General features: G+C 35.2%; 1 protein-coding gene across 1 annotated transcript in view; it reads right to left on the bottom strand.

The window, feature by feature from the left end:
* The window catches only part of nbas (NBAS subunit of NRZ tethering complex), a 246002-nt gene that overhangs the window by 211922 nt on the left and 6917 nt on the right, over nucleotides 1–27163 (bottom strand). The window contains exons 7-18 of the mRNA XM_073852757.1: nucleotides 25040–25173; nucleotides 24187–24320; nucleotides 20206–20304; nucleotides 19599–19737; nucleotides 17308–17373; nucleotides 16995–17123; nucleotides 13662–13725; nucleotides 13061–13254; nucleotides 9920–10180; nucleotides 7026–7151; nucleotides 6622–6773; nucleotides 6408–6545 (exon numbers count right to left, since the gene is read on the bottom strand). Coding sequence (XP_073708858.1) covers nucleotides 6408–6545; nucleotides 6622–6773; nucleotides 7026–7151; nucleotides 9920–10180; nucleotides 13061–13254; nucleotides 13662–13725; nucleotides 16995–17123; nucleotides 17308–17373; nucleotides 19599–19737; nucleotides 20206–20304; nucleotides 24187–24320; nucleotides 25040–25173 — 1636 coding nt within the window. The remainder of the gene's footprint in view (nucleotides 1–6407; nucleotides 6546–6621; nucleotides 6774–7025; nucleotides 7152–9919; nucleotides 10181–13060; nucleotides 13255–13661; nucleotides 13726–16994; nucleotides 17124–17307; nucleotides 17374–19598; nucleotides 19738–20205; nucleotides 20305–24186; nucleotides 24321–25039; nucleotides 25174–27163) is intronic.

The following is a 27163-nucleotide window of genomic DNA, read 5'->3' on the forward strand; positions in this document are numbered from 1 at the left end:
ACACAAATATCAAGGAAGAAATTTTATTTCACATTTTTATTATTATTTCACAAAATCTATTTTAGGCTATTTATGACCATTTTTAAGAGTTGCACAAGTAAAATGAACACAATATGAGTTGGACAATGTCTACGGTAACATATTAAGCCATAAAATGACATGATTTACAGTTCAGATAAAGGTTTTCACAAAAACTAAAATTTTATACCAGAAGGCACAACTTTTTTCACATTTACAATTGTATTTGCTGCGTAAAAGGATGGGTTGATATTTGCATGGATCTGACCATAAACAGCAAGAAAGGCTTATTGGAAATGCAAATTAATTATCTGCCTGTCTCAAATAAGATGCTTTTTTTGCTTACCCCATTGGTAGATTATTTTGTTGTTCTAAGCAAATTTTAACTCGTTTTTTTCTGAAAACAAGAAAATGATTTTTACTCGTCTAGAAAATCCTTCTTGATTTAAAAATGTTTAGATAATTTGGCTGGAAACAAGACAAAAAGTAAGTAAGAAAAGCTTTTTTTTTTTTTTTTTTTTTGCACTGTGTGGACCAGGGTCACATTTAAGAACTTGCAGAAATGTGAATGGATTAATTGCATAAACAGGCTGGTTTAGAGAGGAGAAAAGAAATAGGCTATTGTTTTGTCGCAGGATAAAAATGTATTTTTTGGTTAGTAATAGCTAATATTCCTAAATTAAATACACACTTTTTTTTTTCCAACAAAAAAAATAATTAAAAAGTCATTAAAAAGACGGTTTTAATCACAGAAACAGTTTCAAACACCACATCAATATAGCAATTAACAAGATGCATGCTAATTGACATCAAAATCTAAGGTGCCACTGATGCAATGCGTCATTTCATTTCAAGCAACACTGCATTTTTGCCTCTGAGGTTCTTTAAATCAGCAGTTTGAAGCTCTTCTGTTATTCTGGCCTCATATTTAAGACAATATCTATGATTTATATGCAATAGAAGATATTTAAGGCTGTTAATGTGAAATAAAAAAAATGTATATTTCACTTCACACATTTAAATGTTTGTTTAAATGCAAGCTAGGGAGGTGTAAGCCCAAATAAAGTGGGATAAATGATGTGGCAATAAACAATAAAGATGGATACATAAAAAGACTAAGCAGAATGCAAATTGTTGTAAAAAATGCTAAATGCAGCCAAGAAGGTGAATTTTATTATGAATACTGAACGGTCAGTTTGATGAAGTGTATTTTCTACACTACTGGCGCCATCCAATATGTTTACAAACGGATTCTGTTATTGGCAGAAGCATTTTCATATCTTGCTCCAGCTTGTCAAAAAAAATGCTGCTTTCAAAGTGCACCTGGAAAACGTGCTCCTCCAAAATCGACCATTCCATATTACATGACACGCATTCAAATTCAGAAACATAAATGGGGGAAAAAAGAGAAAGAAATACACTGAGAACAACACAGCTAAACAACTACAGTTGAGGTCGAAAGTTTACATCCCTGTTTCAGAATCTGCAAAATGTTAATTATTTTACCAAAATGAGAAGGATCATACAAAATGCATGTTATTGTTTATTTAGTACTGCCTGAATAAAATATTTCACATAAAATATGTTAACATATAGTACACAAATGAAAGTAATAGTAGAATTTATAAAAATGACCCTGTTCAAAAGTTTACATCCCCTTGATTCTTAATACTCTGTTGTTACCTGAATGATCCACGGCTGTGTTTTTTTGTTTAGTGATAGTTTTTCTCGAGTCTCTTGATTGTCCTGAACAGTTTAACTGTCTGTTGTTCTTTAGAAAAATGCTTCAGGCCCCACAATTGTTTTGGTTTTCCAACATTTTTCAACCCTTTCCAACTTTTTGAATTTTAAGATTAGGGTACATTTAACTTATTTTGCCTTCTGGGAAACATGTACGTATCTTCTGTAGCCTCTGAAGGGCAGTACTAAATGAAAAAAAAATAAGATTAGGCAAAATAAGAAAAATGTACACATCTCCATTCTGTTCAAAAGTTTTCACCCCCGGCTCTTAATGCATTGTTTTTCCTTCTGGAGGATTAGTTAGTGTTTGAACCTTCTATAATAGTTGCATACAAGTCCCTCAGTTCTCCTCAGTGTGAAAAAATGGAGGTCAACCTCATACATTGTTGGAAAGGGTTCAAATGCCCTAAATGCTAGAAAACCAAAGAATTTGTGGGACCTGAAGGATTTTTCTGAAGAATAGCAGACAGTTTAACTGCTCAGGACAGACAACTAAACTATCACTAAACCAAAAAACAAAAACAAAAAAAGGGGGATGTAAACTTTTGAACAGGGTTATTTTTATAAATTCAACTATTATTTTCTCTTACGGACTACATGTAAACGTCTTTTATGTGAAAAATCTTATTTAGGTCAGTACTAAATAAGCAATAACATGCATTTTGTATGATCCCTCTTATTTTGGTAAAACAATTCACATTTTGCAGATTCTGCTAAATGTTTGACCACAAAAAAAAGGAAAAAAAAAAAAAGGAAACCCTTCTCATAACTTCATAAAATTAAGGTTGAACCACTGAAGTCACATGGACTATTTTAACGATGTCCTTACTGTGTTTCTGGACCTTAAACGTATCAGTTACGTTGCCGTCTATGCAGGGTCAGAAAGCTCTCGGATTTCATTGAAAATATCTTAATTGGTGAAGGTCTTGCAGGTTTGGAATGACATAAGTGTGAGTAATTAATGACAGAATTTTCATTTTTGAGAGAACTATCACTTTAATATACAGAATAGAGGCATTGTCACTAGATGTCTCAGACCCCACTTTATTTTATGTATTATTTTTAGGGGTGGGCATAGATTAATTTTTTTAATCTAGATTAAATCTTGGAATTAATCTAGATTAATCTAGATTAAAATGGCTAATTTGAATTCTGATTAAGGCATTCAGAATATGTGTGCTACCCAAATAATGACTAAACATGTTACACCGTACTTTTATTTTGACAGGTTGCCGTTAAGTTTCTGTGTATACAGTATGACATGATGCGAGTTTTCTCAAATGAAACGGTATAAGTGACACTCACAGTAGTTTTGGAGATTGAGTTTATCTGTTCATGTGAGATGCAAATGCCAAAAATTACCGGGAGCGTCACGTGTGTTTCAGTATGCGTGTAGTAAAAGCGCGTCTCTACCATTCATTGTATGAATTTCATACATACAGCTAGGCAAACGGAACATACCGGATTCATATTAAAACGGTCTTTTTGCATTTCAGTTTTCACAGACACTAGTCCATATCGCGATTTGAATTAAGTGACAGACCATATTTGATTTATGAATCCAAAAAACGACGAATTTACGTGGCATTTCGTGCTATAATAGATTCGGTTTTTATGAATGAAGGACGACGTGATCCCGTCTGTGTTTTGGCGGAGGAGACATAAACGCGCGACCATATTCTATAGTCTTTGGTATACATCCGCGTTAAACTATCAAGGTGAAAGTCATCATAGCTTGCGTAGTTTAGACCCAGCTCCCAACCCAATTTTGAGAATAGATTAACGGCGATATTTTTTTTATCGCCCGATAAAAGTCTCACGTTAACGCCGATAACGGCCCACCACTAATTATTTTATAAATAAGGTTTAAAATAGGCAGCACACAAGCCCGAAATGATCTCAAAAACTACTGTATGTTTGAGAGGAGTCAGTGTTGCAGCTGAATTAACTGCAGGCAGCGTCATTTTCAACTGAGAGAAAATCGCTGTGAGACTGAAGCCTGATTGACAGGCAGACATTGTTAAGAGGAATCACTATCAAAATATGCAGTGTAGCTGTGATGGTGAAAAGAGAGAAGAGCATTGAACTTTCTATCTCTTTCTAACACACACACACACACACACACACACACCTTCAACTAAACCCAGCGATCTGATCGATACGACCCTATTGCTATAATGGCGGCGTAGTTAAAAAGAAATTAACAGAACGATGATTGTCTTTTTTGTCATTGCATTACCACAGCTGAACGTCGGGAGAAATTGAAGTACACCCCATTAGAGTCGCTCTCTCTTTCTCAATGTTGATGTTCCTGTCTATTTTCTCTCTCTGTCACTCTTTATCTTCTTTCTTCATCGCTTTTATCACTCTAAAAGCTTTTGTTTCTCTTTTCCAGCACTAGCTCTCCTTTTTTCATCTTTTTACTTTCGATCAATCACGATTTCTCCCTCAATGGAGTGAAAAGGACATCAATGCATCATGCACAGAGACAGACACTCATAAACAGCCATATTAACACGCACATTAAATATGCTGACTGCATACAAACAAACAGCCTGAGGTGTAAACACACAAACACACACTCTGGTGTCAGACCGCTGGCGGAAGCGTACAGTAATTAAGTGCAAATTAGATACAGTTCTGTGTGATATGCATGGAGAGCGTGTGTGTACGTGTTTAACTGAGTTACGCTATGAAAAATTAGGCAATTTCGTCTGTGTGTAAACAAGTGTGTTTTGATTAGTGCAGTGTTTACAGCAAATGTTAGCCAATCTACGATTTTTTTCTATATCTTGCTCTCTATCGAGTGTGTGAGCGTTCATAATTTGTGTTCACGGAGGGCTCTTTCATTAAAGGCCTCTTGGGCGAAGCACAACAGAGGCATAAATTACCTTATGCAGATTAGAAATAAATCTATAAACGGCTTTAATTTTATCCCCGCACCTCTTCCTCTCGCTTCTCTTTATCTGTCTCCCGCTCCTTCTCTCCCTTCCCATCTGTGCTGTCTCCGAGATCTCTTCCAATGAATTTAACTTCCTCGTGTGCTTTGAGAACATCTTCTAGCGGTGGGTCACGTCCAACAACCAACCAGTGCATTAGTGAGGTCGACTAGTTTATCTGGTATTTTTTTTCTCCTTTTCTTTTTATCATTACATTGTAGCGGTGGTGGTTTAATTAGCGTGCTGAGAGCATGCTGTGCTTTAGCTCTTGGGCAGATTGCATGGTAAAATTCAGGATAATTTGAAAAGTTATTAAGTCAAGTTAAAAATAGTCCAACTTTTAAAGATGCCATGAAATCAATTTGGGAGGTTTGTGGCTTTTAGTATGTGACTATGTGGTAGTGAAAGGTTTTTTTAAACTAGGGTCCAAGCTGGGCTCTACTGTGTGACCATTTGCAACTAAAAACTACTGTGCGCAACTATAAAAAAATATTTACTGACCCGATTAGCATATTTGTGTTTATGCTGAGTGGAGCTTCGAAGGTTTCTATGTATTTTTGCAATAGAATCTCGCAAATACTTTCATTAACAAAGTGTAAATAAGAGATTGATTGAGCAGTGTAGAGAGCTTCGTTGATTATAATGGAACTTTGTGAGATCGCAATGAACTAAGATGAGTGACAGCTTTTAAGGAAGCTTGTAAATGAGATATTGATTTAATACAGTTAAATAAACAAGAAGTTAATATCAAGTGACTTACATTGTCTGACTATAACACTATTGCCTGATTTTGCTCTATTTCGTCGTCAAAAATACTCTGAAACAAGTCACAACTGAGCCGCTGCGCATTTCCATTTAAACACAGCGGTGTTTAGTTTATGAATGAATGTTGGTTTTTAAACAAATCTAGTGAAATGATTCAATTTCCCATTCATAAAGACAGTAACTTGCTTTATTCCTGAATGTATCAGCCATTCAAACGAATCAAATGAGTGATGTGATTCAGTAATTAAATCAGTGACTTGCTGCCACCTACTGGCAGATTTAGTTTCATTGTTAAAGTGTTCAAAATGTTAAAATGTTATATTTAAAACATTAAGCTTAACATGAATTTATGAATTTGATTGCACTCATGCCACCTCTGTGCCTCATTAAACATAAAAAATTACACCTACAAGCCACTTTTGTGTTCTTCTGTGCCACCTCTGTAGTACATATAAATTGTGTTAATGCTGATTTCATTTGATTGGTAACTTATTCTTATCCTAATTAATTATTTGTGTGTCTGCAAAATATTTCTCTCATACAAATTTGACCCTGGGCCACAAAACCAGTCATAAGTAGCACTGGTATATTTGTAGCAATAGCTAACAATACATTATATGGGTTAAAATTATTGATTATTCTTTTATGCCAAAATCATTAGGATATTAAGTAAAGATCATGCTTACTACCTTTCTGGGCCTTGAACGTGTCAGTACGTAACTAACTGTGCAGGGTCAGAAAGCTCTCGGATTTCATCAAAAATATCTTCATTTGTGTTCCAAAGGTGAACGAAGGTCTTACCGACTTGAAACGACATTATGGTGAGTAATTAATGACAGAATTTTCATTTTCTGTTAAACTATCCTTTTAAAGTATGTAGTTCGGCATATTATTAACATGTACCCAATTTACAATGACTGTGTGTGTGTATGTGAGAAAGCCTACTTGCTAAAGTCGACTTTCTTGAGGAGCTCCTCTCTCTTATTGGCTTCCTTCTCTTTTCTTTGCTCCATCTCTTCTTCTATGGAAGCAAAGTCTTCGTACGGAGCATCGTCCAGGTCCAAATCACCTGACAAGATGAATCTATGACAAGAGTCAACCTGGTTAACATACAGCCAAAGAAGAGATCTCAAGATCTGCGTTAGGATGAATCACATACCTGCCCTGGTCTTCTCCATCACCGATGGCGATCAACGCTTCAAAGTCGGTTCCTTTCAGACCGTACTGCAGGAGCTCTTTGGCAGCGTCTACATTCTCTGGAACCCTTTCAACACACTCATGCAGCACCCATGATCTTTTCTTTATCTTACTCTGTGGGGGAAAAAAAGAGAAATTTAAGAACAACTCGTACTAAGCACTACTTTTGGTCACAAATTTTAGTGAGTCAAGATGTTAAAAAAAAGAAAAGAATACAATGCATTTTGTACAATGTTTTTGTTTTGTTTGTTTGCTTATTCTGACATCCGCCATTCTCACTGGGGGAAAATGGTTTAAAATTTCATGAGTTATTTGCATTGCAACATGTTTTTGTTACAAATGTGATGGTTAAGAAAAAGCTTTTACCAAGTAATCCTGAATGGAAGCGATGCTGACTGTAGATTTTCTCCACTGTCTCTGATAGACGAGATCAGAATCCAGACCATATGCTTGAGCGAGAGACAGCGCTTCTCCATACTCCTCGTTATCAATCTGTGAACACACACACACGCACACGCACACGCACACACACACACAAATACCAGATAAACTTCTACTGAAAGCTCTCAGTCATATTAATCGCCCATCTAAGACTCACAGAACTGTTATCGTCTGTTAATATTACAGCAATAAAGTCAATCTATCTATCCTAGTCAATCTAGGATCTCTCGAAATGCTGTTTTGTTACTTTGCGGTTGACATCTCCATGCTGTTTCCTGTCCAATTCCCTCCAACATTTATCTTCCTCTCTCACTTTCATTCCACACTCGGAAGGTTTTGTGAAGCGACTATACTGTATGTAAAGGGCTAAGCTCATGAATATTAATGAATTTGTGCTAGGTACTCTTCAAGGTCTACACAATCTTTGTAGATCATCTGGTCATGTTACATGAATTGTTATTCTTGTGAAAAGCCTTCACTTTGGTTCTATTTATAATGTCCAACATGAGGGTGAGTGTGTTTGTTTGTTTTTTAATGGCATGCCAGTCTCTTTGGCAATTTTCTAGGCGAAAACCATACTTGAAATAAACTAACTTGAGACTGAAATGAAAACTAAATACATTTTTTCCAAAAACTCCAAAACCAGAAAAGGTTTTTAAAGGGAACCCCAGGTATTAAGACTTGTATGGCTTAATATAACATAAATTATATCTCCTACTGAAATAGGTAGTAGAAAACCCATGAAAGACTTACGTTATTTAAAAAAAATCCACATTGTTTTATACATATTTTGGACTATAGGGAGCACCATTATTTTGATGCTGTGAAATGGTTGCACTTGGTGAGCTACTGGCGCTACCTGTTGCTATTTTTACCACGTCACATACTGATACAATGCCATATTGTGCGGCTTTTGGTTTTAATTTTCAGTTGAAAGACAACGAGAGAAGTGACGCTTCACTGCTTTCCTAGTGATAAGAAGAGGAGAAAAGATTGGGAAAATGCCTGTGGACGAATACAATTTCCTCAAGACCAGCGTCTTTGTTCTTTCCACTTTTGCCCTGATGCCTTTAAAGGCTTTTAGTAGACCACAGCTACTGAAAGAGCTTACAAACGGCAGAGACAAGAAATGCTAGATGCCATCCTGGCAGGATCTAATCATGCCGACGCTTGTCATTACGCCGCAGCCACTGAAGGAGTTTCTCAGCGCAAATTTCACTCGATATCCAGGGCGTTTAGATTCCTAATGGGGAAAATCAATTGTGCGGCATTTGGTTTAAGCCTAAGTTTATATCCATCGCCACCTGTAAGCTTTTTCATTGTGGTCATCGTATCAGTATTTTATTTTCTGAGTTGTGTTTCGGCAAAAATAGCAACAGGTACCGGCAGTAACGTGTGTAACCATAAAAAATAAAATATGTATAAAACGATGTGGATTATTTAAATAGCGTAAAGCGAGTTTTCTACTACATATTTCAGTAAGAGACATCAGTTTTCATTATCTAAAAGGATAAGTTCACTTCTAGAACAAAACTTAAAGATAATTTACTTGTCATCCAAGATGTTTAATGTCTTTCTTTCTTTAGTCGTAAAGAAATTATGTTTTTTGAGGATAACATTTCAGGATTTGTTTCCTCATTATAGTGGACTTCACATGCACAGAGTTCATGCAGAGCTAGACAAGATGGTTAAAAAGTATAGAAATTTGAATTTATTTTTTTAGAAATTAACCGACCGCTAGATAAGACCCTTCTTCCTCGGCTGGGATCATTTAGAGCCCTTCGAAGCTGCATTTAAACTGCATTTTGGAAGTTTAATCTCACGGCCACCAAAGAAGTCTACTATATGGAGAACAATGCTGATTTTTTTCCCCCAAAAAACAATTTCTTTAACAACTGAAGAAAGAAAGACATGAACATCTTGGATGACAAAGGGGTGAGTAAATTATCTGTATATTTTTGTTCTAAAAGTGAACGTTTCCTTTAAGCCGCACAAGCCTTAATACCTTGGGTTCCCTTTAATTAAGTTAATCCAATATTAAGTGTATCAACACAATAAAACAATTTTCTCAGAGAAGTAGAAATACTACAATCCCATAAGTAATTTAATTTTAAAGAGTGTAAAAAATCCTATGTATCTTCTCCATAGAGGTATTGATTTTGTAATGATAACCCTCAAAAACAGATGTACCTGTGAGCTACAAGGTTATTAATCAATGGGATATTCTTGTTGCTGAGGCTGTCAATCCACATTATTTCAACTTATTTCTCTTTAACAGAGCAATTTCTGGTTAAAAACGACATTACCCATGATTCTGCAAAGAAACTGTATCTCCACTAATCAGAGAATCAAAAGAGAAAATGATGCCAAAAGAACTCCTTAGTGCCTGTTAACTCCCACAAAGCACTGTGTACGATGCAAGTGTAAAATATATTGTTTTATATCAAAACTAATGTCTCCAAATCACTAGTTTTATATTTATCTATCATTTATGACATTAACGTCATGGCATTCTAGTTATTTCCACCATTATAGCTTAAAGTATCTAATACAAAACTTCACTAATATTGTTGCAGTGCTTGTCTTGTGGCTAAACTGATTGTTTTGTACTGATTGTTTTTCTTTAAAGCTGACACAAGAATAATTCTAAAATCATTTAATCAATATTTCACATCCAACTGTTTGTTTATCTAGCGAGAAACCGTGTAATAAGCAGGATAATGTACTACTATCCAGTCATCACAATGATTCTACCCTGCATTTCAGCAACAAAGTTTGGTCAAGTGGGCTGTTCCAATCTGGTTGTTATAATAACCCACCTTCCTCTGGTAGAGCTCCTCTGGTGTGGTAGACCTCAGGCTGACCAGGCGGTAGTTCTTGATAACGGTGCGTTGCCGTTTTCGGAGAGGGGCGAATCGTTCCATCTCAGTCACGTAGTAGAGGCCCTGCTTCACATATCCGAAATAACGTGCCTTCGCCGAGGACTCTTCGTCCGAGTCGGAGTCATCATCTCCATCGTCCTCTTCACCCGTCACGCTGCTCTCCAGACGAGAGCGCTTATGGGCTAGCTTAACCTCACACTGAGACAAGAAAGAGATGGACAGAAAGAGATTAAGAAGATTTGGTTGGCTGATTCAAGGACAATGAAAAGTTAATGAAACTTTCTGAAACAATTCTTCGACAATTTAAAAAACAACTAGATTGGATGATTTTAAATGTTGACTCGGAAAGACTAACAAACACCGTTTCCGCAAGACACAAACACATTTTCTTGGCAGTACCTGTTTGTTTCTCTCTTTCTCACACACTGAAAAATCTATCAAACAAACTTCACACAGTCGACACCGCAGCTGTGTGCTGCATTTCCCTAAGGAGTGAGGAAACCGTCAACCGAACATACAGCCAGAATAAAAACCGACATCTCTCTCATGTTCTCACTTTCTTTCTTTTCTCATCCCTCTGTACTCCCCTCCAGGTTCACATCTCTCTAGCTGTGAGAGCTTTACATCAATGGTAAGCACCAAAAAACAATGAGGTGGAGATGGAAGAGATGAGATTTTTTCTTATCTGAGGATGAGGGGCAGTAAAGCACTTTTATGATGATGGCCTGAAGATAGAGAGAGAGTGTCTGAATAACACGACTTCCTTTACAGAAGTAATTACTGTCATCAGCGGCTACGAATGAAAGACAACGTTCTGGAGGGAGAAGTGTTGTCACTAGGGCTTAAAATATAAAGTTTTTCTTCTGACAGTAGTATATTATATTATTGCTCAAAAGTTTAGGGTCAAAAGTTTCTTGTGCTCACTGGGGATGCATTTATTTGAAACACAGTAAAAACAGTAATACCGTGAAATATAATCTAAAATATCCGTTTGCAATTTTCACTTTTTTTTTTTTTTTTTGATGGCAAAACTGAACTAGCAGTATTCATATTGCAGTCTTCAGTGTCACATTATACTTCAGAAATCATTCTAACATGTTGTTTTGGTAATCAAGAAACATCTCTCATTTTTAACAATAAAAATAGTCCTGCTTAAAATTTTTGTGAAAATCATGATACATATTTAGGATTCTTCGATGATTAGAAAGCTAAAAAGAACAGCATTTATTTGAAATATGTGACCTTGGACCACAAAACCAGTCTTAAGTCGCTGGGGTATATTTGTAGCAATAGCCAAAAATACATTGTATGGGTCAAAATTATTGATTTTTCTTTTATGCCAAAAATCATTAGGAAATGAAGAAAAGATCATGTTCCATGAAGATTTTTTGTAAAATTCATACTATAAATATATCAAAATGTAATTTTTGATTAGTAATATGCATTGTTAAGAACTTAATTTGGAGAACTTTAAAGGTGATTTTCTCAGTATTTTGATTTTTTTGCACCCTTAGATTCCAGATTTTCAAATAGATGTATCTCGGCCAAATATTGTCCTATCCTAACAAACAATACATCAATAGAAAGCTTATTTATTGAGCTTTCATGTGATGTATACATCTCAGTTTTGTAAAATTTAACCTTATGACTGGTTTTGTGGTCCAGGGTCACATATATATTTTTAAACAATGTTAAAGTCTTTACTGTCATAGTTGAGGTCAAAAGTTTACACACACCTTGCAGATTCTGCAAAATGTTAATTAATTTACCAAAATAAGAGGGATCATACTTAATGCATGTTATTTTTTATTTAGTACTGACCTGAATAAGATATTTCATGTTAAAGATGTTTACATATAGTCCACAAGAGAAAATAATAGTTGACTTACCCTGCTTAAAAGTTCACATACACTTGATTTTTAATAATGTGTTGTTACCTGAATGATCATGTATATTTATTTTTTGTTTAGTGATAGTTGTTCATAAGTCCCTTGTTTGTCCTGAACAGTTAAACTGCCTGCTGTTCTTCAGAAAAAATCCTTCAGGTCCCACAAATTCTTTGGTTGTTCAGCATTTTTGTGTATTTGAACCCCAAAGTGCTTATGTACAGCACTTTGAATTGCCATTGTGTATGAAATGTGCTATATAAATAAACTTGCCTTGCCTTTCCAACAATAGCTGTATAATTTTGAGATCCATCTTTTCACACTGAGGACAACTGAGAGACTCATATGCAACTACTACAGAAGGTTAAAACGCTCACTGATGCTCCAGAAGAAAAAACAATGCATTAAGAGCTGGGGGTGAAAACTTTTGAACAGAATGAAGATGTGTACAATTTTTTTATTTTGCCTAAATATCATATTTGGTACATATTTATATCTTTTACTACTGCCCTTCAGAAGCTACAGAAGATACTGACATGTTTCCCAGAGGACAAAATAAGTAACATTTACTCGGACTTTGAAATTCAAGTTTTCACTCCCCGGCTTTTAATGCATTGTGTTTCCTTCTGAAGCATCAGTGAGTGTTTGAACCTTCTGTAATAGTTGCATATGAGTCTCTCAGTTGTCCTCATTGTGAAAAGATGGATCTCAAAACCATACAGCCATTGTTGGAAAGGGATTCAAATACACAAAAATGCTGAAAAACCAAATAATTTGTGGAACCTGAAGGATATTTTTTTGAAGAACAGCAGGCAGTTTAACTGTTCAGCACAAAGAGGGAGCTCATGAACAACTATCACTAAACAAAAAACACTGTGGATTTTTCAGGTAACAACAAAGTATTAAGAATCAAGTGTATGTAAACTTTTAAACAGGGTCATTTTGATAAATTCAACTTATATTTTGTTTTGTGGACTATGTAAATGGCTTGTATGTAAATTATCTTATTCAGGTCGTAATAAATAAAAATAGCATGATTTTGGTAAACATTTCTCTACAGAGACACTGATTTAAACAAGCAAGACAAAGAATGATCACAAAATACAGTAATCTAATGTCTTTGGGAAACTCATTACAAATATATCAGAAATGTTCAATATTTAACAAAACTGATAAACATACGAAGACACACCTCCAAACTGAGGAAGCCCCCATCATAGGCCGAGGTGACTCGCGGTGAGGTTTCAAACCACTCGCAGGACTTGCCAAGCAAGTTTTTGAGCGTGCGCACAGAAGACACAGTGAGGGCCCCTGAACAGCGGGCTAAAATCAAAGCAGTCTCACTCCACCAGCTCACATCTAACAGAGACTGGTACTGCTCCTTATCTGAGAAGAGAGACAGAGAAAGAGACAGGTGTTGAGGAAGACAAGACACGCAAAAAAATCTAAATATCATAAATAAAACATTTCACAGACATGCATTCATTTAAAAGTCACCATTCCACTCCTAAACATGATAGATGATTCAGAAACATCATTTTCAAAGAGGAAACAGAGAAGAAAGCACAAACTGAGGACAGGCAGACAGACAAGCTTTATGAAAACGTGTGATCTAAACCCACAATCAAAATGTCACTGCCTGAATTTAACGCCTCTCCATGAAGACACAAGACGCAGGGCTTTATTAAAGCATTCTTCTCCCTCCCACCGCCTCTGTCTGGACTCACTACATAATTAATAGCGCAAAGTAAGTGTAGGAGTAGATACACATCTGAAGTTGAGGGTCTGGCTACCTTTTATCTTCTTTCTCTTCTCCAGCGAAGTCTTCCATTCTGGGTTGATCTCGTCAAATCCCGGCTAAACGAAAGAGAGAACAAGTAAAAGAGTGTAAGAAAGGATAGCTAGGGGTGTTTTTCTTTTTTTTCTGAAGTGACAGAACGCATGCTGAACAGAAAGTGGTGGGCAAATCAGTGGAACATAGCAGCATGACATCGGAAGTTTGAACTTCAAGTGGTACAAAGAGAGAAGACACACAAGCAGGGATATGCAAGAACAAACAAATCATCTTATGACATATTGTTAAAAGGTGTGTTCATTTCTAGCTGTGCCCTAGAAGAATATTAAAGCTGAAGCGTATCATCTTTTTGCATTCCAAAATGCTTTCTTCTATCCTAGTTTTTTGCTTGTTAAAGTTTTACACAATGAAATTTGAAGTAGAAAGAAAAATATTTTCAATTTTACATACACTCACATGGAATGAACTCTAGTTTAGCGGTTGTATTCCAAATGGAAAGTGTCACCTCACGGATGAGCCATCTTGGAATCACATGACCAGCTGAATACTACTTATTTTTATCTCTGTAATTCCTCTCATTATAAATAATCATGACTGCAAATGGAGCATTTCTACAATGGCTTTGGTAACTGTAAATTTTAGAGGTTTTTTTGCGTAACGCCGTAGTACATGCTGTATATGTGTATATTGTAGCTTCTCGAATAAGAAAAATGTAGAGCAGGACTTAATTTTGTCCATCAGAAAATGTTTGGATCATTGAATTGTTGTCATTTGCTAATTGCTGCAATAATTAAGTGAATTGACAGGTCGTTTGAAGAGGTGGAATCATTGTTCAACTAGGTCAGCCATTGTATATTGAATGCCTTGAAAAGTGTAAACACAGCAGTGCTTTCAAAACATTGCTTTGTTTGTTTAAGAATCCCGACCAGCCCTGCACGGCAACAATGACTCAACCAATGGTGTGAGTTTGGGGGCATGGCTATCTGATTGCTTGACCAATCACAGGCAAATTGAATGTTCAAGAAACCCGTTTAAAGGTTGCTTCTTCCGCTCCCTCCTCCTCAGACGTATTGCTCACATGATGATTGAGGACACACAACAGGAAGGAGTGCTGCTGACCGCAAGTTTATGAGTTGATTTATCCACGTTTTAATATGTCTCTGGTCATAGAGTTTTTCAGATGGATGCAGAGGATCAGAGTTTGTTTGCTGCCATCAATGGCTTCAATAAGCTGTGTTTTCCGCCAAATGGCAACTCAGGGTGTCAAAATACTATTGGCTAAACTGACTGTGGGAGGAATTACACGAACAAAAAGAGAACAGAGATTCCGTCACGAAATGGATTCAGACACGAAATGTACATTTTCCAAGTAGAATAACTTGCCATAGCATTGTTTTTTTAAAAACAAGTTTGTTGGCTGCCTTCAATAGCTTCAGTACGCCGTGTTTTTCACCAACTGGCAACCCAAGGGTCGAAAATACTATTAGGTAAACTGGCAGTGCGCAGAATCACACGGGCCAAAACACAACAGAGATTCAGGCACGAAATGCACATTTTTAAAGTAGAATACCTTACTGTAGCATTGTTTTTGAGAAACAAGTTGGTTTGCTGCATTCAAAAGATTCACTACGCTGTGTTTTCCACCAACTGGCAACCCGGGGTGTCGAAATACTATTGGTTAAACTGCCATTGTGTGGAATCACACTGACCAAAATTTAACAGAGATTAAGACAATGACTGCACATTTTTAAAGTGGAATAACTTGCCGTGGCGTTGTTTTTTGAGAAACCAGTTTGTTTGCTGCCTTCAATACGCTGTATTTTACAGCACCTGGCAACCCGGGTGTTAAAATACTATTGGTTAAACTAACAGTAGGTGGAATCACACTGACAAAAACACAGAGATTTAGACACAGAATGCACATTTTCAAAATAGAATAACTTGCTGTAGCATTGTTTTTTTTTAAGAAAGAAGTTTGGGTAACACTTTCTATGAAGCCCCTATTTATAACACATTATAAGGGTATTTCTAAGGCATTATAATAAATGCATAATGCATTATAAGAAACCTTATAATATGTTATACCATCTCATGAATAATCATAACAACAATTATAATACATTATAATACTTGAGTATTTGAGGTTATAACTTTTAAGATTATGATCATTTATAACACACAATGAATGGCATATTAAATCTTCTTAATTTATAATGGACTATATCATATTACATTTATTTTTTTTACATTATATTACATTTTATTTTGATGGTCCCCTAAGTCTATTGACTATAAGCTTAAACTTTCTAACTACATGCCAACTAACACTCCTTAGAGTAGTAGTAGGCTTAGGTTATGGTTGGGCTAGGTAGAATGTTCATGTACTTGCAAAGTTACTTATAATATAACATAATAGTTTGTCTTTTGGGGAAACATCGAAATTTAGTGTTAGCATATATTCAGCATAATAACAATTACTGCTAGCTGACATGCAGTTGCAGAGTTACTTATCAAAAGCTGTCTGAAGGGTACCATCAAAATCATCCAACTGTTCATATTACACATTTATCTAAACTGATACCTAATCTTAGGGTTCTTTGGGAAATATTATTATAATTACTTATAAGTGGTCTTTGTATGCTTTAAGTAAAGTGACATGAGAAAGATGGCAAGATATGAGACTTATAATATGTTATAACTATGAGGAGGTAATCATACTCTTAAAAGCTATAACCACAAAAAAGTACAAATTATAATACATTAAAACTGTTCTTATGAATACTCATGAGATGATATAACATATTATAAGGTTTTTTATAATGCATTATGCATTCATTATAATGCCTTAAGAATACCCTTATAATGTATTATAAATACGGGCTTCATAGAAAGTGTTACCGAAGTTTGTTTGCTGCCTTGAATAGCTTCAATACGCTGTGTTTTCCACCCATGGCAACCCAAGGTGTCGAAATACTGTTGGTTAAACTGGCAGAAGACGTAAACACACGGAACAAAACACAACAGAGATTCTGATGTGGAATGCACATTTTCAAAGTAGAATATCTGGCTGCAGAATTGTTTTTCAACAAACAAGTATCTGAACTTTGCATGTTTCCTAAATGCCTATAAATGTATTATGGTGTTTTATGCTTTGGTGCAGTCAAACAAAATTACATAGAGCACCTTTAAAAACAGTCATGATTTTTCCAATTACATTGATTGGAACAGTGGCACAGAAATGCATACACTTCAGCTTTAAGTCGCTGAAATTGAGTACACACACACACACACACACACACACACACACACACACACAGAGTGATTTTATTACTTGTTCCTCTTGTTTCCAGCTGCCTCTCAGTTTGAATGATGGAATATCCCAGAGACTGAGACTGCCAGAGAAGTGGATCACAGCCAGCACTGTGCCATCAGGAGACAGACTCATTCGGAACACGCCATCCTGAGTAAACATACACGTTCAATTAGGCATTACACTGTTTATTCAGAGTTCTTAGCAGAATGAAATTGAGCTTTGGCTTTGCGTTTTATATGCTCTCATACTGGCCCAGAGAGACAGGGAAAAAAAATGGCATGCAAATAAAAAATTGAGTGAGCGACACAAAAACTTCACCAAAGTGAGTCACCTGTTCACTGTTATGCCTGGAGAAAAGTCGAAAGCTGGGAATCCTGAAGAATCCTCGCCTCTGGGACTAAATAAGAAAAGGAAATGATGACTCATAACTTCCTTCATGAATATCATGGATGCATTTACATACTATTTTAGTCTAATTTGTTAGACTCTCACTCACTTCTTTTTTAACTGCAACAAAGCAGCTACCAGCTGGTCATACAAGCTTAAAGTTATCAAGATGGTTTCTGAAACTTTTTTTATGAACCTACAAGAATACTTTTTGTGCGCAAAGAATTATTAAGTACTTCCTGCCAAAATTGTCATTTTTTGGCTGAATTATCCCTTTAAGGTGAGTGAAAGATCATGGTAGGTTTTCAAACTGAAACACCATGATCTCTGACACGTTCAGCAACACTATATTCAACCCCAGAACCAAATAAATAATTGAACATGGAAAAAAATAAGAACATCAAAACAGGTTCCACCAGTTCAATCAGAAGTCACACCATTGGACCTGTAGGAGAGAATTAACAGCTAGAAGCTGCAGTACTAGATCTCTTATTAAGCCTACAATGCAGCTTCCAGAGCTCACTACATAAAACCTTTACAACCTTAGAAAACCACAAATGAGCCCGTGCTTTCATGTGTGTGAAATACAGTGATGTGAGAACCTATGATTGTGTATTCTGAGCAGCAGTCAGTGCAGAAGTGTCTTTACTCCTTGAAATAACTCAGTTTCTTAAGGGGTAGAGTGGCCCATACAAATGCGTGGACTACTGGAGAGTTTGTATACTTCTCATAAAATCCAATACAAAGCAAGCACTGAACACACTTGGAGTTGGGGATTTGTCAAGGAGAAGTGTGCTAATAGTTTTGCAAAGTGAACAAACTTCCAATTTTCAACTGGGTGCGTCGTGATACTCTGTTGAACGCACAACAAAAACTGACACAGAAGAGAAGAAATTGTTAAATAAAGTTGTAGTTTTTTCTTTCTTTGTGCACACAAAAGTATTCTAGTAGCTTCATAAACTTAAGGTTGAACCCCTGATGTCACATGGACTATTTTAACAATGTCCTTACTACCTTTCTGGCCATTTTCTAAGGTGCGTTACTAACTATGCAAGGTGAGAAAGGCTTTTGGATTTAATCAAAAATACCTTAATTTGTGTTCTGAAGATGAACAAAGCTCTTACAGGTTTGGAACGACATAAGGGTGAGTAATTAATGACAATTTTAATTTTTGGGTGAACTATTCCTTTAGCAAATGCATAACAACACTTGGTAAACAACCACAACTCCCTAACTTCAAGACAGTGATTTTCTTTAGAAAATATTGCTAATTTTTTTTTTCTCAGTGGGAAACTAGTAAGATCAAAGATCTATGTTCAGAGACTTGATACACAAGATATATATATATCGTGAAAGAGTGCAAGTCATGGATGCTGCATAATTAGTACATTAAAGGATTAGTTCACTTACAGAACAGAAATTTACAGATAATTTACTCACCCCCTTGTCATCCAAGATGTTCATGTCTTTCTTTCTTCAGTCGTAAAGAAATTATGTTTTCTTTTTCAGGAATTTTCTTTATATAGTGGACTTCTATGGTGCACTTGAGTTTAAACTTCTAAAATGCAGTTTAAATGCAGCTTCAATCGTTCCTGATGCAGCTTCACCCACAGCAGAAGTGAGTATAGGGGGTTTTATGCATCTTTGCAAACGGCCTTTCTTAATAATGTGCTTGTTGGCAAGTTTCGCTGCTGAACGTGGCTAAATGCGGCTAAAGTAAACATTACGGCTCATAATCCCACATCAGAGAGGGGCGGGGCGAGCAGAGCTCATTTGCATTTAAAGGGAGCATGCAATAAAATTAGTTGACTTTGTGCAGAGCTACAGTAATTTGAAGGTAAAAGGGTGTTTTATTACACTACTGTTGAGAATTTTTAACCAAAGTATATTAAAGGCTTTTCATTAAGACCCTAAAGAATCATTTGAACTTGTGGAAAATGGGCATCCGATGACCCCTTTAAAAAATAACCAATTGTTTCGCTAGATAAGACCCTTTCATCTCAGCTGGGATCATTTAGAGTCCTTTGAAGCTGCATTCAAACTGCATTTTGGAAGTTCAAACTTACGGGCACCATAGAAGTCCACTATATGGAGAAAATTCCTGAAACGTTTTCCTCAAAAAACAATTTCTTTCCGACTGAGGAAAGAAAGACATGAACATCTTGGATGACAAGGAGGTGAGAAAATTAATCTAATCCTTTAACGCTCCCTTATACGCTCCATAGACAGACTCACGGTACTGATGTCGTCCTCATAACTGGTGACTTGTTTATAGTGAGGCGACCCTGACAACACTCTCCAAGCTGTGATCCCGCAACGGCTCGCCTTGGACACATCGCTGTCTCCAGACTCACACCCTCCCACCAGCAGCAACCTGAGGAACACAAACACATCAGCAGCATGAGTCAGAGGAAATACACACACACAGAGCACATCAGCGCACTTATGAAGCCGAAGTGGTCCATGAGGGGCTGATGAAACAGGAAAGGGATCTGATTTGATCTATACATGTGAACAGCACATACAAACAAATGTACACACACACATACACTTACACCCCTCTAGACACTATATAAAGACTGCCCCCATGTGGCAGCTAAAATCCGAAATATTTTCCTCCTTAATCAATAAGCGCTGCCTAAAACACAAGCCAGAGAGAATTTTAGTTCAAACATGTATAGTGGGAATAACACAAATCACAAAAAGTGTGATCCTAAGATTGAGCTACTTTATGCCGGATGATTTTCTGTTCACTTGTAGAGAAAAATATCTTTCTGACAGTCACACTAACACACACATACATACATAAAGAAGAAAAACAGCTTTGAGATGGGGGTCTCACCTGTGGCCAGGATGATATATTGCTGTGGTAATACCATTGGAATAGTGGGTGGAGAAACTGAAGGTGTGATTCTCTTGAAAACCCTGATTGGTTCCAACACTGAGAGCAGAACAGGAACAGGAAATCAATGCATCAACATTATAATAGTCATTACCAGGCCAGATGAATAAAACCGTGCGGTTCAAGATACTTTTCAAGAGAATAAATTAATTAAATGCAAGGTTTAACGATAAGGGTTTCTGATTGCCCAGTCAGGCCAACGTTTGTCCTGCTAACAGTTTCACTGGTCCAAAATGAAAAAAAAAATGAAACAAAATTAAATGAAATAATGAAATAAAACAAAACAAAAATAAACAAAAATAAACTAAAATAAAATGAAAACATTAGAAAATATGAAATAATGAAACAAAATGAAAATGAAATATAATAATACAAACTAAAATAAATAAAACAAAAATTAAATTAAATAAAAATAAAAAATAAACAAAATAAAAGTTAAATAAAATAAAATGAAACAAAATGAAATGAAATGAAATAAAATAAATAAATAAAATTAAAATATTAGATAAAATTAAATGTGAAAAATTAAATTAATGAAAATTAAATTAAATTTTAAATGAAATGAAACGAAAACAAAAACAAAAATAAAATAAAATGGAAATACTATTAAAAAAATGAAAAAAAAAATTAACAAAATTAAATGAAAAAAGAAATAAAATTTAATGAAATAGAAATTATATAAAATGAAATAAAAATTTAAAAAATGAAAATGAAATAAAAAAAGAAATGGAAAAAATGAAATGAAACTAAATTAAATGAAACGAAAAGATAAAAAATGAATTAAAATGAAATTGAATAAATGAAATTAAATGATGAAATATAATGAAATAAATTTAAATTTAAATAAAAAAGAATATAAAATGAAAAAAGTAGATAAAATGAAATGAAATGAAATGAAATAATGGAACAAAATGAAGATTAAATTGAATAAAAATTACATAAAATAAGATAAAATGATGAAAATTAAATAAAATTAAAATAAAATTAAAAAATAAAATAAAATAAAAAAATCAATTCAACAAAATTAAATATGAAATAAAATGAAATGAAATAATGAAAATAAAATAAAAAATGAAATGAAAATAAAGTAAAATAAAATGAAATAAAACTAAATGAAAAACGAAAACATAATTATAAAAATGAAATAAAATGAAATAAAAATTACATAAAATGAAACAAAAAATTACATAAAATGAAACAATGAAATAAAAGCTAAATTATAAAATTAAATTAAAAAAAATGATTTTTTTTTTTAATGAAAATAAAATATAATGAAATGAAAAATAAATGAAAACAAAAAATAAAATACAATAAAATAAAAAGGACTCATGTAAAATATGCTGACAGGATATAAAAGATAGATATATAAAATATAAAACATTTAAATAAAATAACGACTTGCTCTGCTAACATTTTCACTGGTCCGAAAAATAAAAGAAATAAAATTTTGCAGCTTTTCTGTAACACCATTAAACACTTTTTTAAAGATTTATTTCTGCAGTGTTTGGCCTTTATTGTGCTAGGACAGTGTAGAGGAGACAGTAAGGCTAAGTTAGAGAGAAACAGAGAGACTGAGACTCGAACTCAGGATACCCATAGCGCAAAGCCACTTTATGTCGGTGCGCTGCCCACAAGGCTATCGGTGCCAACAACTCCATTAAACACCTTTTATAACTCTCAGCAGGCTACATAAATGTTGCATAATTGAAAATCAATGTAAAGTTTGCCAAGCATATATGTATATAATCAAGAGATCATTTAGGGTACACAGTTAATTTAGCGTAAATTAATAATTACAGTAGGATGTGAGCATTGCTTGTCTTGATTAGAATGGCAAATGACGTTTGCATGTTTGAATGGATTCAGAGAGTAAAGGCCAAATACAATCTTAAGTAATTTTGAGTTTCATGATTTCTTAAGGATTGAGTTAGAATATGGTTTCCTTTGTATCAAAAATGCTTCTGAAAGAGCCATTTTGTCCAACGTTAGTCCAACATTTCTAAATGACTTTGAAAACTTCCTCAAAGTAATGCAACTGCAAACACTTCCATTCAGCAACATGAGGGAGAGAACAAGAAAAAGCTTTCTTCAGGGCTTCAAAGCCTACAGCAAAGTTTTTTGAGGAGAATGAAGCAGATTTTTTTAATCTGCCATTACTCTCGCAAACAGACGATGGAAACTTTGAAAACTTGAGCTGACTGATTAAACAAAGAATTACAAATTGGAAACTGGAGGCAATTTCATTAATACTCAAAGCTGAGCCTCCCCCTCAGTGCAGAGATAAACAAAAGACTCAAGCTTTTGGGTTTAGTTGGAGAATATCTGGCCCTGCAAGAGTCAGAGGAAATTGGGCTAGAGAGGATCGGCAAGCATCTGAAACATCACAATCATCTCTAGTGGTCTTGTTCCAATATCTTTCAACATTTGATCCATGTATTACGACACAAATACTCTACCATCTAACATCCCATTATACTCCTTAAAGACAGGGAGAAGGATTAATGCTTTCTTATTCTGCCAATGCTTTTCTTTGCTCCCAAACTCGTGATGATTGGCACAAAGTCTGCAAGTTTGACTTAAATACCAAGCTAAATAAAATAAAAAAACAGAAACATATCCATTTAGATTCTAGCTTGCCATGTTGGCAAACTCTAGGCATTTTTGTCTGCAGTGTGCATCAGATGGTCCTTGAGAATGTTGTGCTTTCTCAGCAAATAATCAAACTCATAGACTCTCTTGGCTATTTAATGTATTGTATGATACAATTTTCTGTGTTCCAAAATGTATATAACATCTATAACAACATGAATATAGCTTCTGATTTTTATATTTTTCTTAAATATTATTAATTGAAATATATATGCACATAATTAATATAATATACGCTACCAGTCAAAAGTTTTTGAACAGTAAGATTTTTAATGTTTTTTTGAGATTTGTAAAGTCTCTTCTGCTCACCAAGCCTGCTTCTATTTGATCCAAAGTATGGTAAAAACAGTAAAAAATTCTGAAATATTTTTACTATTTAAAATAACTGTTTTTTAAAATATACTTTCTTCCTGTGATTTCAAAACTTAATTTTTAGCAGTTTAGCAGTTAAAAATCATTCTAATATTCTGATCTGCTGCTCAAAAAAATTATAATATTATTACTAGTATTATTATTATTATTATGTTAAAAACAGCTGATTAGATTTGTTCAGGTTTCTTTGATGAATAGAAAGTTCAGAAGCATTTATCTGAAATTAAATCATTTATAACATTATAAATGCCTTATCATCACTTTTGAGCAATTTAAAGCATCCTTGCTTAATAAAAGTATTAATTTCTATAATTAATTAAGTATAAAATAAAATTTTAATTATACTGACGCCAATATTTGGAATGGTATAGTGTATAATGTTACAAAAGCTTTTTATTTCAGATAAATGAAATTCATCAAAGAATCCTGAAAAAACTCAACTGTACTCAACTGTTTTAAATATTGATAATAATAATAATAATAATAATAATAAAAATGTTTCTTTAACAGCAAATCAGCATATTAGAATAATTTCTGAAGGGTCATGTGACACTGAAGACTGGAGTAATGATCACAGGAATAAATTACATTTTATAATTATTCAAATAGAAAGCAATTATTTTAAATAGTACAATTTTTTCACAATATTTTGCTGTATTTTAGATCAAATAAATGATCTTTAAAAGATCTTTAGTGTATATTGGCTGTATATAGCCTATATACGTGTATTTATAATTATTTTAATATTAAGTATTTGTTTTAATGATTCTTTTTTATTTCACTATGTTTTTAACCCACTTTCACTTCTTTTGCTTTTTAATATTTTATTTCAGTCCACAAACAAACTATCAATCAAGAGTTTTGTCTTCATATAAAATGACAACCTTTCTCTACACGTACCTGACCAGGTAACTTTTGAGCTGACCGCTGTAGGTGATCACCAGCAACTCCGCTGACCACTGGGCACTGGCGGTGTATTCCAAGAACATCAGACCGGCTGCTGCATAGCTGAAATCTCCAGGGAAGCTCATAGCCTAGAGAGACAGACAAAAAGAAAGACATCAAAAAAATGAGGTAGAGATAGAAGCAGAGTTTGAAAGTGACAAAAATATATGGAGTCGTACAGGCCATTACACTCTCAGACTCTGGGATAGAGAGAGGGCATCTTGTGAGACTAAACTAATAGTTTCTGACAGAGAGATGGAAGAGTGTAGAGTAATGCGGGGGAGGATGAGAGCCAGCAGGAGAGAGAGAGAAAGGCCAGCGATAGACTGACTGAGACCTCACTAGCAGTGCAATCAAAAGAAACGCAGAGGGGGGATGAGGGGGAATCTGAAAATGGTAAAAGGGGCATAAGAGTTGGCTTTCTGACTCCACAGAAAATGCCCTTTGAGGGCATCAGGGGGCTTAGAGCTGAAGGGAACCAGAAAATGTGTTGCTTGCTTGGGCAACAGAGTGGGAAAGGCCCCTCTCGAGAGGGTCAGGCCTGCCCGCTCTACAGACCGAGAAAGAGCGAGAGAATGAGAGAAGAGCCAAGCAGCGCAAAAAGCCAGAGGGCAACGCACACAAGCCTGAAATACAGTCATTAGGAGCCGGTCATTACAGCTATCACTTATACTGAAACAGAAGACAGTGTTCATACTGTGCATGAAAAAAGTCACTGTACAAGGAAAGTGGAACCAAGAGAGAGAATGAGTGAGGAAAGAGATTGACAGGAGGTGAGAAATGCACAAGGACAGTATGAGTGACAAACCGGTGGTATAACGATGAGTTCGCTGCCCATCAGGTCAAAGACTCGGACAGTACCGGTGCTGTCAGCGTATGCCAACAGAGCACAGTCATGACTCCACGCGACCCTGCGCCAGTGAGGGTTTGGATCCTTGGGTACTGCAGAAGGAAGGAGAATATAATTTTCTGTTGTAGTAAATGTATTTGGATTTGATGTGAATGAATGGCACAGACATGCCATTCGCTTAATGCACACATACTGAAGCGTGCATGATGCTCGCAGTATTTAGAGTCACTTCATGAGCATTTTACCCTTTCTATTGAGAAAAAAAAACATTGTCATATCATAAACAAACAGAAACTTAAAGGTCTTCACAGCAACCCTTCAAAATAAAAGTTTGGTTTAACATGATGAAACTGTGACAGAAATATGTGACCCTAGACCGCAAAACCAATCAGAAGGTCATTTTTTTTTTAATTGAGATTATATATCATCTGAAATCTGAATAAATATGATTTCCATTGATGTATGGTTTGTTAGGATAGGACAATATTTGGCCGAAATACAATTATTTGAAAATCTGGAATCTGAGGGTGCAAAAAAAATCAAAATATTGAGAAACTCACTTTTAAAGTTGTCCAAATGAAGTTCTTAGCAATGCATATTACTAATCAAAAATATTTTATATATATATATATATATATATATATATATATATATATATAGGGCTGTCAATCGATTAAAATTTTTAATCGCGATTAATCGCATGGTTGTCTTGAGTTAACTCGCGATTAATCGCACATTTTTATCTGTTCTAAATGTACCCTAAATTAACACTTTTTAAAGTTTTTAATACTCTAATCAACATTGGCATGGATGCTTTAAGCAAATATGTGCTTATTATCAGTGAAACCATACTTGACTAGACTAACTTGTTTCAAATGTCATAGATGTTTTTCAAATAACTTGTTCATGTCTATTAGACACATGAAAAAAAGAACATAGAAACACCAGGTTCCCATTACTTCTCTTTCTTTGCACTGAGCAATTTACTTACACAAGCCTGTTTACATTATTTGCAGGACAGGGCAGCTCACTTCTTCTGAACATGCAAAATCTACGTTTATTATTACATTTGTTTGCCTCTAGGTGCCCACATACTGTCATTTGATGCAGCCAAGTTCTCAACAAAACTGTTTCCATTGTTTTGATGTAATATTTCTGTTATCAGACAACCAAAGTAATATGAAATAATAACTGAAAAAAAATCCTGAATTATGATCATGATTCAATCACTGAAAAGAATCATTTACCGGCATCTGGACATAAGTCACTATTCCCTGCATTATTATCGTTGTTTTTAACTTCCTGTTTGAATGCCTTCAGGATCCTTTGACTTTTTAGGTGTTTAGCCATTTAAAGTTATGTGATCCCAAAAACCTGCTTCTTTTATGTTTTAATGTATTGTTTTGGTTATAATGTACTGATTGGAGAGCCTGGTCTCATGCAAATGCGCACTAGCACGACTTTCTGTTTCTATTTGGCGTGCTATTAACAAGCTGAAATTAACTTTGGCGTACATATGATATGCAATTATGCATGTGTTTGACGTGCATTTAATACGCCGTTTTCGCGTGCATACTCGTATGTGGCTTTACGCATCAACCCCACAGCAACAATCCTAACGTAGCCCGACTCCGCTTGCATTCATTAAATATGGCAGAAGTGCCGGTGTACGCAAAAGGATAAAATACAGAAGTACCTGCGTACCGGCCCACTTCAAGCACTGGAATGAACATAACATCTGTTTTAACCGAAAGCGCTGCTCCACTGCCGCTCGCTGAACAGAGCAGACGCAGATATGAAGAGAGGGAGGTGCGCGCGCATTCATTGGGAGACCTCACGCACGTTCAGCAAAACCGAAGAGCCTCAGAAACTATATTGGGTTTGTCCAATTATGTGTTTATGTATTGTTGCTAGACACTTTTCGCTAGGTTGGCAGCACTGCATCCATTTCTTTAACTATGGGCTAGGTAGTGGGTCAAACAGAAATGCGCGCTGCGTTAATCGCGCGTTAATAAAATTAGTGCCGTTAAAATGAATTTGCGTTAACGCGCGATTAACGCGTTAATTTTGACAGCCCTAATA

Source organism: Garra rufa, chromosome 13, assembly GCF_049309525.1.
Source record: "Garra rufa chromosome 13, GarRuf1.0, whole genome shotgun sequence".
In the NCBI taxonomy this organism is placed as follows: Eukaryota; Metazoa; Chordata; class Actinopteri; order Cypriniformes; family Cyprinidae; genus Garra; species Garra rufa.